This window comes from Erythranthe guttata, chromosome 6, assembly GCF_056151865.1.
Source record: "Erythranthe guttata isolate IM_541 chromosome 6, IM_541, whole genome shotgun sequence".
Lineage (NCBI taxonomy): Eukaryota > Viridiplantae > Streptophyta > Magnoliopsida > Lamiales > Phrymaceae > Erythranthe > Erythranthe guttata.
The window spans coordinates 18,594,752-18,611,751 of NC_142538.1; the positions used below are offsets into that span (position 1 = coordinate 18,594,752).

General features: G+C 33.0%; 2 protein-coding genes across 2 annotated transcripts; one reads left to right on the top strand and one right to left on the bottom strand.

The window, feature by feature from the left end:
- Positions 1 to 5,248: 5,248 nt before the first annotated feature.
- On the top strand, positions 5,249 to 6,707 carry LOC105955315 (LOB domain-containing protein 1). Its single transcript, XM_088820143.1, has 2 exons — positions 5,249 to 5,576; positions 6,099 to 6,707. Exons 1-2 carry the CDS (start codon positions 5,283 to 5,285, stop codon positions 6,441 to 6,443), a joined length of 639 nt encoding a protein of 212 aa, XP_088676269.1. The 5' UTR covers positions 5,249 to 5,282; the 3' UTR covers positions 6,444 to 6,707.
- A 4,036-nt stretch (positions 6,708 to 10,743) lies between these two features.
- Positions 10,744 to 16,283, bottom strand: SAMTL (mitochondrial substrate carrier family protein). Its single transcript, XM_012979239.2, has 7 exons — positions 14,524 to 16,283; positions 13,923 to 14,337; positions 13,011 to 13,155; positions 12,109 to 12,224; positions 11,950 to 12,028; positions 11,615 to 11,848; positions 10,744 to 11,421 (listed from the first exon to the last, which is right to left on the bottom strand). The coding sequence occupies exons 1-7, from the start codon at positions 15,623 to 15,625 to the stop codon at positions 11,092 to 11,094; spliced, it is 2,421 nt and encodes an 806-aa protein (XP_012834693.2). The 5' UTR covers positions 15,626 to 16,283; the 3' UTR covers positions 10,744 to 11,091.
- Between the last annotated feature and the right edge of the window lie 717 nt (positions 16,284 to 17,000).

A 17,000-nucleotide genomic window follows, 5' to 3' on the forward strand; every position in this document is an offset into this window, starting at 1 on the left:
GTGAGTGGTGTTTTTTTTTTGTAATTTTCAGACTTAAATCAAAAGTTGTTAATGTCAAATGTCTAAAAACTAACGACAAGGGCCACATTAAGACATTTTTCAAGTACATGGGAGCAAATCAATGCAATTGAGAGTAGAAAGGGGTAAAGTGATATAGAGCCAAAGTACAAAGGGGGAAATAGAATTTACCCTAAACTTTAACCCAATGTTAGATGGCATCCGATTTTCTCTGGGAAATAAGCAATTTGTCCGTAGTCAAATCCCGTTTGTATATAAAAATAGGGAGGTGATATTTACGGTAGCAAAATTACGAATGCGGATTTAAATAATCCACTCTCTATCTATCTTTCTCTCTTTACAATTTTATTTTTAATAGCTTTTATATTAGAAATCGTTACAAAATCAATGTTATTGTAGCGATTTGCAAAGAAAAATGAGTGCATCGAATGAGAATCGAGATATGGAATCCAATGAGGTAAAATTTGTTCGTTTTTGTTCTATAAATTGCGAAAACACGACTCACAACCAATTTGGACGCCGGAAAATATGTTTCACGACCAAACTGGGCACGAAAAAGCCCGATCCACGCCCAAACCGAACGCCAGGTCCGGTATTCCACGCCCGATTTGGGTGCGCAGACTGAGTTTTAAATCAAAAAAAATATATATTCGCGTTGCTACAAGGACTCCCCTGATCAACTAGGCTACAACAATTTTGATAACTAATATTTGTTTAAGTATAATTATTCATTTCATTTATACTGGGCAAATGGGTCTATTGTGTAACAAACAAGTCCCCTGACCAACTAGGCTACATCAAATTTGTTAACTAATACTTATTTAAATATAATCATTCATTTCATTTATACTGAGTGCAAACAATTTTTTTTTGAACCGGACGCCTTGTCCAGACGTCGGTCAGGGCGAGCCTTGACCGAACGTGCAGACCCCTGACCGACGTCTAGACTGAACACCTGAACCATTTTTTCACGCCTAAAATGGGCGTGTGAAAGCAGTTTTCACGCCTGGTTTAGGCGTGGGAACTGCTTTCACACGCCCGTTTTGGGCGTGGAAAAATCGAAAACCCAACATTAACAACAGCCCTGAATCGCGATTTTTTGGGGATTTTCACACGATTAACCGAAAATTCAAAATATATATATAACTACTTTAGATGATTAATTACCTTTCATATTGACGAGATTTTCGGATTTGGAAGGATTTGTGACAATGGTTGAGGGTTTTTGTGAATTTTGGGGGTTTTGGGATTCGAGGTTTGGGTGGATTGGGGGTTTTTAAAAAGAAAAATAGAAGATTATTATGAACGATATTCGTAATTATGCTACCGCGTAAATCATTTCAGAAATAAAATAGTATGGTTAAGTTTATTTTTGGTTTAGTTATGATGGGCTTGACTCAAGCACAAAACCCCATACCAACGAGCTCACAAAGGCCGAATGTAGAGGCCCAAACAACCCACTTTAATTGAAAATCAAGCCCAAATCGACTAAATAAAGTTGGCCGAAATGCAAACAACCCGATCCAATTTGGTCTTATATTAAGTGACTTGCGTATCTCTCCATATAAATATGCGGAACCTCCTCAATCAAATGTATGCAAATTGTTATTGTCGAGCAACCTGTTGAATTCTCTAAATTCTTCTATCATATAGGAAAATTGCGAGACGTAATGTGATATTAATTGTATAAAATAAAATAAAATAATATAAATAAATTGGGTTGGATTTAAATGTCCCGGATCAGCAATAAAATAATATTAAATTTTATAGTTTAAATAGAAAAATACTAAAAATAAATAAATAAAATCTCTTTACCTAGAAATTGAGAAGAAAAAAAAAATTCTTTAGTATGAAAAGATTAATGTAAAGTAGAGATAGGATTGGAGAAGTGGCATCCAACCTTAAAAGATGCATAAGATATTGGACACATTTACCCTACATTACATATCCCAAAGTCCTACAAAATGTCTATTAATTCACGACAACACGTTTTCTCTTTTATTATTTTTCTTATTTATTTATTATTATTATTTTTTTTTTTTTTCATTTGACAGCTCAAAATTTTGCAGCAAGAATTGATTATCAATAGTAAGGTTTTGATGAGTGTCAAAATATGATTAGTGTTATATTAATTACCATGTACCAATATTTTGATTCTTTGTCACAAGAGCCAATCATTATTTTTGAATTTTGGCATTGAAATTAAACGGTGTTGAATAAATGTAGTATGAAAATTTCAATCCCGATGAAAGTTGGTTCCTTGTGAGCACCAAACTCGTGTCTGTTATCTTAATGGGCTGTTGAGTCATCGTGATTTTCACTCGTCCATAAAAAAATTATCGGACCAGAGGATGAGGGCCCTGAGAGATTTTGCTGTGCAAGATGACATTTTTTTACTTTGATTTAATTAAGGGGTTAATAATCATTAAATTATATCGATTCTCCAATTTAATTGGTGTTGCAATTTGGCTATACTTGTTTGTTTGATGTTGATTGTGATTATCTAATCATTTAATTCTTGTATGGTGTAATAGTATTGGAAATTACTAAAATGCCCTTGAGTTTGGATAATTTTTCAAAAATATGAATTAATTAGAACATTAATTAGGCTTTTAAAATAATTTTTTTGCCAACTAGGTCAAATGAAAATAAATAAATTAGTTCATATATTAAGCAATATCAAAATGTATGAGAATTTGCATCATATAAAAAATATTTAACACAAATTCAAGATGTCTATTTCAAGTACTATAGGAGGATCCAATGAGATGTGAAGTTTAACAAAACAAAAAATTAGTCAAATTAGACATACTTTTTTTCTCCATGTATGATTTTTTTCTATGCATGGAAAAGGACCTTATGGAATAATTTAATTAATTTTTGAAATTATTAACATGTTTTTGATGTATTATTAATAATAAGCATTTTTTTTTTGGAATATGATTATTGAAAGTAAGCTAGTCAATTTTACAATAATTCAATTACATTTTTTTAATCAGCTTAGATTTGATATATACAATTGTGAATCGACCCGACAAATTATTGGAGTCCAACATCAGATAAATAAACTCTAGTTAGGGCAATTTGCGAGATGAAAAGTAAATATTAATGGTTATTTTTTTTTTAATTTTCATAAATAATAACATTTATCGCCGAACAATTATAATAAGAAAAATATATTACACTATTATAATTAAATTTATTAATGATATTTAAATTACAGTAAAAATACTAGGACTACTTAGAGTTGCCCTAGTGTGTATTTATTTTATATATAAAATTTTGATTTTTTTAATAAATAAGTCAAGAATTTCATTTTTCCTTTTATTTTCCAATATTTAAAAAACAAAATCACATATACAAAAAATTCCGACCTCCATCCCAACCATAATTGACCATATTTTGCAAATCAAAGTAGAAAAAAATTACACAATTTATGCATTTGATTATGTATAAACAAAAATGTCACGATTCTAAGTAGCAAAAAAAGGAAATAAAAGGAATAAAAGAAACATAAGTCGCATTTACTACACACGACGACTTCCAGCGGTTCCTAACTACCCCCCACTCATCAATTGCCACGTAATAATCGCTACTAATTACTTCCTTTTCCCATTCGTGGCCACAACAAGTCGTTGTTATTCCATAGGTAAAAAAAGTCGGCACCGGACGAAAGGCACCGGAGGGGATAACTAGCACTGCCACGTGTTATTCTTTTACTATGATTAGCACTTATGAAGAATATTTATTGGCTGTGTCCTGCTAATATATATAATTTAGCTGTCCCATTTATTAACCATCATTAATTCATTAGATTTTTTCTTTTTTCATAACATTCTCATTACTAAAATATAACTTTATATATATATATATATATATATATATATATATATATATATATATATATATATATATATATATATATATATATATTATGTAAAAAACAAATCTATATTATGACGAGAGTAACTCCAATTGCAAAATATTAAAAATGAATCATTGATTATTAATTATGCTAGCTTTATTATTCTGATATCCTTTTACTCTAACCACAAGTATTAAATGGATTATCAAATTTTAAGTATAAGTATAAATACATTTAGAATCGATACATGTCAAATCATGATTGGTTATTTGGATAGTTTATTTTTTAATACCTCTTTTCGCATAATGCATTTTTGTCTTTCAGAAAGTTGAATATCAAAATATCTACCAATTTGATTATTCCATCGGAGATCGAAATTTGAGTTTTGGAGCATCAATATAGAAGTTTACTATTTAATTTCACATTTCATTTTTTCATTGTATTTGCTCTGAGATATTTTGGAATTTTCAGATCGGAAATTTTTTGTTCCAAAATCGAAAATTTCAAATCGGAGAATTTGCGTAATTCGGAAATCCTATTTTTTAAGTCACATATAATATAAAGTGTATTGTAATATTGATACTATAGTCGTAATTCTCGTAAAATAATTGGCATTCCTGTAAATATTTTTTCGAAAATAAAATTCGATCAGAAATCAAAATTCCGATTCTATTCCAAAATAAAGAAAATAAGAAATTAAAATTTCATATTCTCGATAAAAAAAAATATGTTCCAAAATCGATAATTTTCAGATCAAAATCGGCGGAATTCGAAAATCTCGTCCCAATTTTCACCCCTACTCACACCTCTTTAAATCATTAATTCATTATTTTCAAACTCTTGACCAAATAAAAAGATCATGTTCTTTTTACAGAATTCGGATTGCCTTAATGCTGTTCTTTTTATCAATGATCATACTTCGGTTATCCATTGGTCGGCGAAAGTTATCATTGATAAAATCCGCTTGTTTTGGCACCTGTGGCCGAAATGGAAATTTTGCGGCTCACAATTTAGCTTCATGGTCTTTCTCGTCCAATGAAGTGGTTTAATTTTATTCATAGTAATCGTATTCCTATTTCTTGCTTTTGTGACATTGGTTTTCCTCTTGTAGACTCTTTATTTCCTTCTTAAGTTATATATTAATTTTCTCATAAAAAAAAAAATAGGTGTACACTACTTGATCATATGTAACAACTAGAATAATTCATTTTATGTGCGCAATTAAAAAAAAAAAAAAAAGTAATTGATGACGTAAGCTCAACGTAATCAGGTTCTCACAAATACCAACTCTACCCCTGCGGGCCCCACTCCACATTGGCGGGATTTCGTTCATCCTCTATATATAACTACTTTCTTCTCTGCCCCCATATCTAATAGTAAACCACACATCCAATACAAAATGGGATACAGCGGTAACGCCACCACCCCCACCGCCGCCGCCGCCGCCACTTCGGCGGCTGAAAAATCTTCTCCGACCTCGTCAACTTCATCGCTGTTCAGCACTAGTACTACAACGACTACCACCCCTCCGTCGCACACGGTGATTCTCAGCCCGTGCGCCGCCTGCAAGATCCTCCGCCGCCGCTGCGTCGAGAAATGTGTGCTCGCACCGTACTTTCCGCCCACCGAGCCGCTCAAATTCACCATCGCCCACCGGGTTTTCGGAGCTAGCAACATTATCAAGTTACTGCAGGTAACTAATTTATTAATTATCAAATTCTCATAATTAATTAATTAAACCATAATTATACGTTTTAATATATTTAATTTTATTATATTTAATTTCCACGTGGAAATTAATATTAAGATTTAAGACAAATGGAGTATGGAATATAATTAGCTTTTTTTGTGCATGAAAGTGGAAAATCTTTCATGATCCACTAATGACTAAACAAGACTTTCTCTCTCTAGATATTTTGCTTTAATTCAATTTTCTAACTTTAAATTATATTTATTTATTCAAATTGGAATTTTTTTTTATACTGAAAGTAACATGTGTAAGGTCAATTGTAGTAGGCACCTACTTAAAATGACATTACAAAATAATTATTTTATTTATATATATTTGTAATAAATTAGGTGACACATATATATCATTATACATATATGATCTATTAATTAATAATTTTCATTTAAAAACGACACTTAATTTCACGATCTCGGTCGGGATTTCACAATTCGTACGAAAATCAAACTCGATTTATAACTATTTCAGGAACTAGAAGAGGATCAAAGAGCAGATGCGGTGAACAGCATGGTGTACGAAGCGAACGCGCGACTAAGAGATCCGATCTACGGCTGTACGGGCGCCATCTGTCAGCTCCAGAAGCAGATAAGTGAGCTCCAAGCTGAGCTGGCAAAGGCGCAAGCCGAAATATTCAACATTCAATGCCAAAATTCAAATTTATCTGATATAATCTGCAGAAAAATGGCTGAAGAACAAAATGTACAAGAAAAGTTGCAGCAGGTACAAGTCGCGCCATACGATAATCACGAGAATTCGATTTTCTTCTTCGATGAAAGCGTTTTGGGCGTCGATTGGGAACCCCTTTGGACATAAGATCAATAATTCAGTAATATTTGACACTATATATATCTATAATATATATATACATAGCAGAAAAAAAGGGTTAATTAATTAATTAATTACTAAGAATAATGTAATATAATTTAATTTTTCTGCGTATTTATTTAATTATAAACAAATGTATTATATACACTAAAAAAAATGGGACCAAGAATTCTTGTATCTTTGTTACCTTTTGTGTGACCTAATTCTGTAATTTCCAAGAGATTAATTGATGCTTTAATTTGTTGTTGTTTAGTGTGTGTGTGTGTGTGTTTTTCAATCTATATATGCATAAAATTGAAAGAGATGTTGATCCAAAGGTTAAAAAGAAGTATTTAATCAATCATATATATTGCTATATATTATATGTTGTAGTGTTCGATAACTTCTTTTGATTACGAGCGCTCTGATACCATGTTAAAATATTTAAATAAATACCGGTCAATTATTGTCATCTATAAAAAAATGAATAAAATTTTGTAGTGTTACAATAATATAGACTGTTATAACTAAATTAACTACTCAAGCCAGTGTTACGAACACTAGAACATAACTTTCATTGTCAAATTAAATCTTTCGATCCACTTATTAAGGAAGATGTAACTAGTAAACCGGTCTATGAGATGCTGCACTTGATGAAAAACATCGGATGGTTGAACACCATAGATCTAATAACCAACCATTAACCACATTTACACAGATGAGTGTGTTATTATGTGTAGATCAATGGTATATGATCATTCAGTGTGTTTCATCGAGTGTAACATCTGCAAAACCGTAACAAACCAAACATATAATTAAATCTTAACTGACTCTTTCTTATTCTTGGTTTGTGGTTAATTATATTAATTTTTCCCTAATCAAGAAGATATGAAATATTAGTATATTAATTGACTTGACTTTTTGATGATGTGGAGATTTCAATTGATTCATTATCGTATAATATTGTAAAATAAAAAATTGCTGAGTCTTGTGCATATGTGTGAATCCAATTCTATAGTCTTACAATAACCTTTTTTTTTTTTTTTTTTTTTTTTTTATATAATTTTGTATTTAATTCGTCATGAATATATATTAGGTTGCCCTTTACCTCAGTCGACACCTTTTCTGAAGACCATATAATTAATCAGCTTAATTAATAGTATTTTTAGCCATTTTCGATTAAAATAAGTAGATTTAATTTTGGGTACTTAGCTACTGTATTAGTTATATATACTACTATTCATAACTATAATTGTCGGCAATATATATGAACCCAACTTCGTTTCATCCTATGTAGCACGGAAACATCAACTTCTTAACGTATTTGCGTTTCGGGACCTTGTGAACACCTGCTAAAAATCTTGTGGGTCGTTTTGTAATTTCTGAAAAGTTTAAAATATGTTTGAGTAGCAAATTTTTATATATAAATTTTGAAAACATTTTATAATTTTTAATTAATTTTCGAATTAATTACACGAAATTTATGTTAGTTAACTAAGTGACAAGATCATGACTTGGGGGGCCAGGGCAAAGAATATATTTTTGAAATCACATGTTAAAGTCAGACGTAATCAAGAAATTTAATTTAATTGATCTGTGATTAATTAAATACTTATATTGAACTTGTGCATTAATTTCTTCATGAACAACAGAAGTATTACCTAATAACTAATTGTAGCGAATATATACTAATTAATATAATTAATCGTCATAAAAATAAATATAAACGAGTAATTTTGACTAAGAATAAAGTTAAGAAAACCAAATTTGGCCAAACAAAATTAAAAAAAAAAAGAATAAAATTTAATTAAAAATACGAATAAGTTAAATAAAACATAATTTAGTTTAGTTTCATTAGTTAACAAATTATTTAAATAATCTTCCTCCGTCAACAATTATATTTACGACGTAACAAAATTGGCATTCAAAAATGGACAAAAAGTACCAGAAATTGAATTTATTAATTAAAGAAAAGACAATAAATGGTGGGTAGCATCTCTATGTGATTATGTTACTACTTAAGTTAATCTAATACTATATAATACTATAATATATTATTAATTCTATCCTTATTAAATAATGCCTAGCTCGAGTATTCTGTACATGGTGGAATCAATGGGAACAAGAAGACTGTTTGGATTTACAATTTATTAGGCCGACAATTTTATTTTTATTTTTTAAATTGAATACAAATTACTAGGGCTGAACATGGGTCGGGTCGAGTCGAGCAATTACCTGCTCGACTCGACCACCCGATTTTGTTGAATATTGAAAACCATTACCGGTCGTCCAACTATTATAGGTCGGATAATGACTGTTAACCGACTTTGTCGTGTAAACAACGGGTAGAAGTTAATAAATTTGTGTTTTCATAATAAGTTTTTATTATTAAAAAAGTCGGTTGGCCGATATTATCCGACCAATCAATTTTTGAGTTTCACGAAAAACCCCTGACGTTCCATTTATACATAGTTTGGTTAAAATTACCAATTCGACTATATAGGTTGGATAATTACTGATCACCAGCTAAAAAAAGTGGATCGAATGTGGATCGGATGGTCGATAAAACCGACATGTACCAAACCCTACAAAATATTAGGAAAAGGACCGAATGTGGATCGGATGGTCGATAAAACCGACATGTACCAAACCCTACAAAATATTAGGTTTTTTCGAAATGAATCTTGTGTGTGAAGTCTAAACATGGTTTCGGACGTGAATACAACCGCAATTATTACACATGCAACTTTTGTAAATAAATTGCATGGTTTCCTTTTTTTTTTTTCTTTTTTTTTTTTTCTATGCAAGTAATTATGCATGTGTAGCTTTTGTTATTTTTGCGGCTCAATAATTTGAATTTTCAACAGCCTCAACTCGGTCCTTTTTCTGTTGACTTTTTCATATCCTCTTTCCCAGTTGAACTCTTTATTAATATTATTACCTAACATGTCTGCATAATTAATATTAATAATATTGTAATCACTAATTAATATAAGAATTTAGGTTAATGGCATTGATTAATTCTCTCTTTGTAGGATAAGATACCAGACAAGAATCATTAATATTATTCGATTAGCAATAAATTTATTCTCAATTTGACCAATTTTAGTTGGATGATCAAACGGTTTGACATTTACACACGTGAAATATATAGTTGAAAAAATTCGAACCACCACTAGTATAGCCAGAATTTCGAGTCCTGAAGTGCCGAATACATTGAAAATTTATAAGGGGCCGATAAATATTTAGGGGGCCATGGCCCCCCGTGGCCCTATACTGGCTACGACATTGAATGAATCAGTTCATTGAGATGATATGGTAGGATTTACAACCATAGAAAAGTTGACAAATTTAGCATAAATGTAGACCCCTAGCTTTATAGGCTACATATACATACATAAATTTTGTAGTAACATATCTAAATAAGTAAATAAATATAATAAATTGACTTTCTAAATTATAAATGTTTATAAAAGGTTTATTTATTTATTAGTTATTAGTACTGCTCACGTGAATACTTGTAAATAAAAGACAAATTTCACCATCTTCATTCATCATTGTTTCTTTAGTTTAGTTCATAGTGGGTTTTTTTGGTTGACTTTTCAGACTAACGCGGAAGCTATGAAGAATTTTTGGAGGGTTGACCAGAGAACAATCAATCATATTGAGCCATGTTAAAAGACAAAAGTGCCCTTCACCAAGTCCATTTATTTATTTTATTTTACTAATTGGCCATTGGTTCTTTCTTGAAGGCTGGAAAATTTCTCACCTTTCCCCACTGCAATAGGGGCTCCCTTCTATTAATTGAAGTCATACAAATTTATATGTATGATACATGGTCCTAGGGTGAATTTGGAACAAAAAACCGAAACCAAAATCGAAACCTGAATTGAGAACAAAATACCAAATTCCGTTGATTTCGATTCGCAATTTACCAATTTTAAAACAATATTTTTCATTCATAGTTTCAAAATGTCAATTCCGATTTCTGATCAGAATTTAATTTCGGCGAAAATCATTTTCTTTTTCGAAAATTGCACTTATAAAATCGAACCAAGCTCAAACAAATTGGGAAAGTAAAGAAATATACAGCTATTCAGAAATGAGGCTTGTAATGCTTTACTACTGGCAACCCATTGTTGAAGCACGACGCGTTTGCACTCGTTTGATCAAACATCAATCCACGAAATGCATTTTATTCATAATAAATTAAAAATTCACATCGAGTTAAACGTAATAGACCTGAAGAATCACAATGTAACCAAGACATTATTTTTTCTTTAAATGCAAAAAATTACGACGCTCATAGTCGATCGACAAAATGCTCTGTTCCGATTTTTATTTCATCTGAAAGTAAAAGAGCGATAATAGAACTAAAGAAATGTACAAAACATAACAAAATGTATCCGAAATGGGAACATCAAAAACATGCTTCAGCATTGAATCCCAGTACAAAAAAGCTTCAACTTCATAACAATGAAAGTCGAAGACCATAATCATAAAAAGTTGACCAAAAAAGGAGAGGGAATTTTCGACGAATAGATTACGGGGATGAATAGCTACTGTATCTAGGAAAACATCTCCAAAAAAAATTAAAGTTAAAATTATTTTCCTTCATGCAGCTTTCACATTGCCAAACAAGCTATTGCCTTTTTATCTATTTCTGCACAAGGGGCTCACCTGTTTCCTCGTTTTTGTCCATAGCCTTTCGTGCGAGTTCATATCCAGCAAAATTCATGGCACCAAGTGGAGCGATCCAGAAAAAACGGGGCACCGCTCCTTTGAATAATCCGAGAGGCCCTTCTCTACGAAGAATAGAGAATGCCACTATTGATAAAGTCACGGGGCGACCCTGTGGAGCTGTCATTGTTCTTGTCTTTATTACATCGAACGGGGTTGTTAAGACAGCGCTCAGTCCACCAGATAACGCCCCTACTGCAATAGTTTCCCACGGTTCTAATTCCCGGCCTAGAAGTTGCTGAACTGCCTGAAATAGGTAGAGTGGAAATCAAGAATTCTCGGAATGTGCAGTTCAATGGAACGAATGAAATCGGAGGGTTTCATTTTAGCTTGTTTGGTTGATGTATATAGGTAAAAAGCTTGTCTTTCTTTCATGCAAACAACAAATCAGACGTAAAAAGATTTTGTGTAAAATCAATTTGAAAACGAGATTTTTTTACCTTCTTGGATTCTGCGTAAAGGCACATGCCTGCAACATAGAACGGTACTTCCCTACAGAGTGTTGCACCGGTCCCACGGAAAAAACCTCGAAGACCATCTTGCTGCCAAGTCCCAACAAGAGCTTCACCGACATTGTTGAACAAACCAGCCTGCAATCTCTGCTTCAACACCTCACACGGAATACGCACTCCTGTTCCTAGTAAAGTGCTGCAGAACGATGCCATCGATTGAACCTAAACACCACAGTCACAATAAAATACTAAAATTAGCACATTAAATTAATATTTAATACGAAGAACGAGCTAACGAAAAATTTGACTCCAGTGGGCCCAACCTGTAAATCTGGAAGCGTTGGAGCAACATGTACCAACAAAAGCTTGCTTGCTTCGAAAATTCCAGTTCGAAGCCCATGACTGCACCATTTCATAAAATAAAAATCTGGCAGGAAGTAATTATTTAAAATTTATGAAATAATGGGTTGGTTATATTATACCTTGAAAATTGGCCTAATATAGCTGGAATGGACCCCCTGTATAATCCCCGGACTCCTTGTTGAGGAATTTTGGCTAAGATCTCTGGGAAGGTGAGAGTCGAAGCTTGCACTCGTGTCTGACAGACAGACCAGTTGAGAACACTATCAGATTCCCTCATCGAACGATGAAATTAGACGACCTGTAAAATGCATAGACTATACCTATTTGACTCACTATTGTACAGTTTAAAATTCCATGCTACAGCATTTCTCTAGATAAGTATAGCGAGGAAAATATTTTAGAGTTTGGCAATGCATTCGAGCAACACAAGTATACGTAGTTACGAAAAGTTGTTCCCAGATTAGTTTCATAACCAAAAACATCAAATTTTGAAGCCAAAATTGGCTGTTTTACTGGTTATATATTCCAGCACGATTCCTTCACTTTTATCACTTATGCTAAAGCCCAACTCTTGAAACTGCATGAACCCAGCTAATGTCGAAAATGAACTCTGGAAGTAAATTTTGAAAAGATCTATTAATTATAATGTTTCTCCATAAAATTTGCAAAAACTTGTAAATTGTAATTATGAATCAAGTTTCATCACCAATTTACAAGACTTCCAGAAGATAATGTTATTTAGTAGAACATTCACAAATAAGACTGGGGAACCAATACCGAGAGCAAAACCCATTACAATATTGTGCATGCCTATCTAGCAACATAATTGGCTGAATAGGAGTTCAAAGCAAAAGGTGTGCATGGTACTATCCCTGAAAGCCATATACGTGAACATATAACTGAAACATCATCACAGATTCATCGAGTCATCAAGAAAATTCCCAAAAGGCATCAAGATTAAAAAGAGAGCCCAAACCCGGCTTTAACATGTATTTAACATATTTGTTCATCAAGACTTTACCTTAATAGTGTCAACAGGATGCAGTAAAGATGTTGATAATGCACAGGAAAGCCCACCAATCAATGCTGACTTTAGAACACTGCCAGTAGGTATTTCCACAGGCGGAGGAACAGCAACCACAGTAGCAGCTTCAAACCATATACTTCTGTAAGTCGGAAAACAAAAATCAAAGATAGCTGATATCAGAAGCTGATCGAACAAGAGTTCATCAAACGTGCAGCATTAGAATTAAAAATCCTCACCTTATCTGGAACTTAAAACATATAGAAGTTATTCACTTTGATGGATAAATGACCAATCATACCCTGAACTATGTACTTCAAACAAATATTGAGCTTTGGAATTTGTCCGAAACTATACTAGAATAAGCTATCGATATCTAATCATAAAAGAGTTGGGAAACTTAATCTTCAACTGACTGATTTAAATTTATTAATTTAATTCATAGGCTTAATTAAACCTAGTCCTACTAGAGAAAATGACTAAGACTGGTAATAAGGAAATGATAAACTTAATTCAGAAATTCAGAATAGATACATAGGCTTAGATAAACTGCATCCTACTAGATAAATGACTAGGCTACTAGGATTAACAAAATTCTTAACTAGGATAGACAAAACTCATTAGCTCATAACCAATTCCAATCAGAAGAAGACTGTGGTTCGAGAACCTTCAGTTAAATTATTTCTCACTACAGGATACTCCTATCTCAGGTAAACAAAAATTAAAACCTAACGGAGATATTCAGCCTACTACATCTTCAATGGCACTTGTATTATCTTCCCTGTAAATTCCCTTTCGTTTTTTCATCTTGCTCGGGTAAGTTTAATGTAAAGAAGCATGAAGGCGGTATTCTCTATTCACAACAAAACACTTCTACAAAAGCACGACAAAAAAGAAACATTAATTTACCTTGGATCTTCTTGAAGTCGGTCTGATGGGAGCAAAAGCATGAAATTCCGGAAATGCCCATAAGATATAGATTCTGTATCAGCATTCAGAAAACGCATCATGGCAACGGCATTATCTTCATTTGCAGGAAGTCCTGCGTTCTTCAAGGATGCCAGGATTTCACTTTTCTGTAGCGTCCCAGACTTGCTCAAACAGAGACTCGTATAAGCCCGAAGAATAGTCGGTTCTTTCTGTTCCATCAAGGACAAAAACTGCTTCCAACCAAAAGACTTTGAGAACAAGTGACTCCTAGTACGGCGCATGAATTCGTGTGCATATCTCTTAGGTAGTTTTCTCTTTCTCATGGCAATTTCAAGATCTTCGAGAGTAACTTGTCCATCACCATCTCTATCCAACTCCAAAAAAAACCTCTTTCCTGCAGATAGAGAGAGTTTAGATTCGTATTGCATCGACATTGATCAAATATAATTTTAGTGAAACTCGTTTCATTTTTCAAATACAATCTCAGATAAAATGTACTCTAAATTTTCTTTTCAATTGGAAATAAAACATGTGCTTGAAAGATAATCGAGCATTTTCAGTCAAACCGAGGAGATTTTACCTTCGGCTTCCGTGTATCTGAAAAAGTCCTGGACAGAGAACAGTTTCTTCTTGTCTGGATGTTCTTCTTTCGAAGGTCTTCCTATCTGCGGTAGAAGCTCGATCAATTCTGTGAATGATACAGTTGACAGAGTCGATCTCAACCGTTCAACATTGGACAATGGAATACTAAGCAACCCATTAGCCATTTTTTGTGGCGAATTGCCTCCGGTTTCTTCCTGATTGACAATACTATTAACTCCCTCGTCCTCCACCACGTCTTTCACGGAAGGCACTTCAACGATACCCGAAGGCACTCCTCCTACACGGGCAAACTTCAGATTCCCTAAAAATCCGTTGACATCTGCTCTCTTACCTTCTAAAATACTGAAAAGTGCCTTAAAATGATCGAACTGAATTACAGGTGCAGCTGAAGTTTTATGGTCACCGTTCTTGCACTCGTTTTCCTGAACACCCATATCAAATTTCGGCAAATGATTCAACTGGTCAACCACAAACCCCATGAAATACTCGAACGGCAAATCTTTCCCTTCTTTAGCCTTCAACTCCTTCTGTTTAATTTCAGCCACTTTATCATTCATCTTCTGAGCTCGTTTTTTCGCAGACTTCAACGGTTTAGGGAAGGCCTCGACAAAACCGTTGATCAAAAACGATAATGCTACATCAAACTGCAAGCAATTCCCACCATTATTATTACTTCCATACCTCTCTTTCAGCCCTTTCTTCGGCAAACTTACGTTAAACTTCTCTACCCCATCGCCGCTATTCAAATTAACCCGTTCATCAACATTACTTCCACCTTTTTCCCTAAATATACCAACAAATACCTTGACCGGAAATCTCCCCTTTCTCCTATCATTGCCATTGACAACAAGACGTTGACCGCTCTTATTCGTCAAATCCAACTGAGCTGCCAAAAGCTCATTACTACTAGCATCGTCAACACTACCGTTCAAGCTCCCATATTTCGGAGCACCACTAAAGCAATGCTCGAAATTCTTCGCAACCTTCTGAAACCCCGATTGTATCGGAGAAAACGCATCCGTAACGACCTGAATCGAGTTAAAAAACGATTCCAACGGGTCGTTCCCTGACACAACCATCACTGAAAACCCTAGCTTTAATCACAACTCATACAGTAAAAAATCAAAATCACACACAAATTACAAACACAAATTAATTCACCCAACACAAGAACTAAACAAAATAACCAGCGCCAATAGATACAGAAAATCAGCCTTTACACTACCACACCCAATCAACAAAAAACAAACACAGACAACAATCAAAAAGCAATTAAACCGACGCCGTTTCAACTCCTCATTCAACCGGTACTGAATCCGTTCATTGAATAATAGTCAACGCGTATATATTTGTGCGTATATATATATATATGCGGACGGACTTTTCAGTGTATGTATTATGTATGTATACGTTGGAGCACAAAAAAAAAAAAAAAAAAAGATGTAGATAATGGGGATATAATTTTACTGGATTTTCTATCACCTTGTAAATACAAATTTACAGGGAATTTTTTATTTTTGAATAAATTTATGAGGCTAACAATTTAATTGGATGAGGGATTTTTCATAATTCTGCCATTTTTATGCAAATCTGAGGAATCTGATAGATATGGTGATAGTGAAGAACAAAACAAGAGAGGTTATTTTCGGACTGTATTTTTTATTTTTTTATTTTATTTTTTTTTAATTTTTCAATTTGGATAAAGAAGAATAAAAAAGGTCACTTATTAATTATTATACTGAAGTTAATTATTATATTTATATATATAACTGAATGACAATTTTACCCTTCTACTTCATCCTTATCCTTTGACATGTCAGTGTCGTGTCATGACGTGGAAGGGTATATTTGAGAATTCACATTGTACATGGGAGTGGCTGATTTGATATTGCAATGTCGCATCTATTGCTCTTTCTACAATTAATTTTTTTTTTATTCATATTTTTATTTAATATTATTTTAGGGTAAATTAGTCCGACACCCCTGATGTATGCTAAAACAATTTTGAGGTCCTTGAGATATTGGTAATTACAGCCACATCCCTAAACAATTATCGGAGCCAAGATGTCATGTCCTGGGGACCGATATCATTATATTCGTTTCTCGTGGGGCCGTTAATGCTACATGTACGAAAATTTATAAATCTTATATAAAATAATAAAGATTTAAGAAATGTTAGGAGAGTCATCATGCCACCCAATAACTCTATGTTGTCCCAATCACTGACTGAAATTAATATTCCGTTAGAACTCTAATAGAATAACTTAATTATCTAATGCGTTATTCCGTTAAAGTTTCTAACAATGTTTCGGGTGGTTCTAATTACCGATACTACAGGGACCTTAAAGTTATTTTAGCATACTTATGGGATATAGGTGTAATTTACCCTATTGTTTATATTAAGTATTATCCAACTCCTTTATCTTTTTCCCTTTCTAACGATTTTGTTGGGAA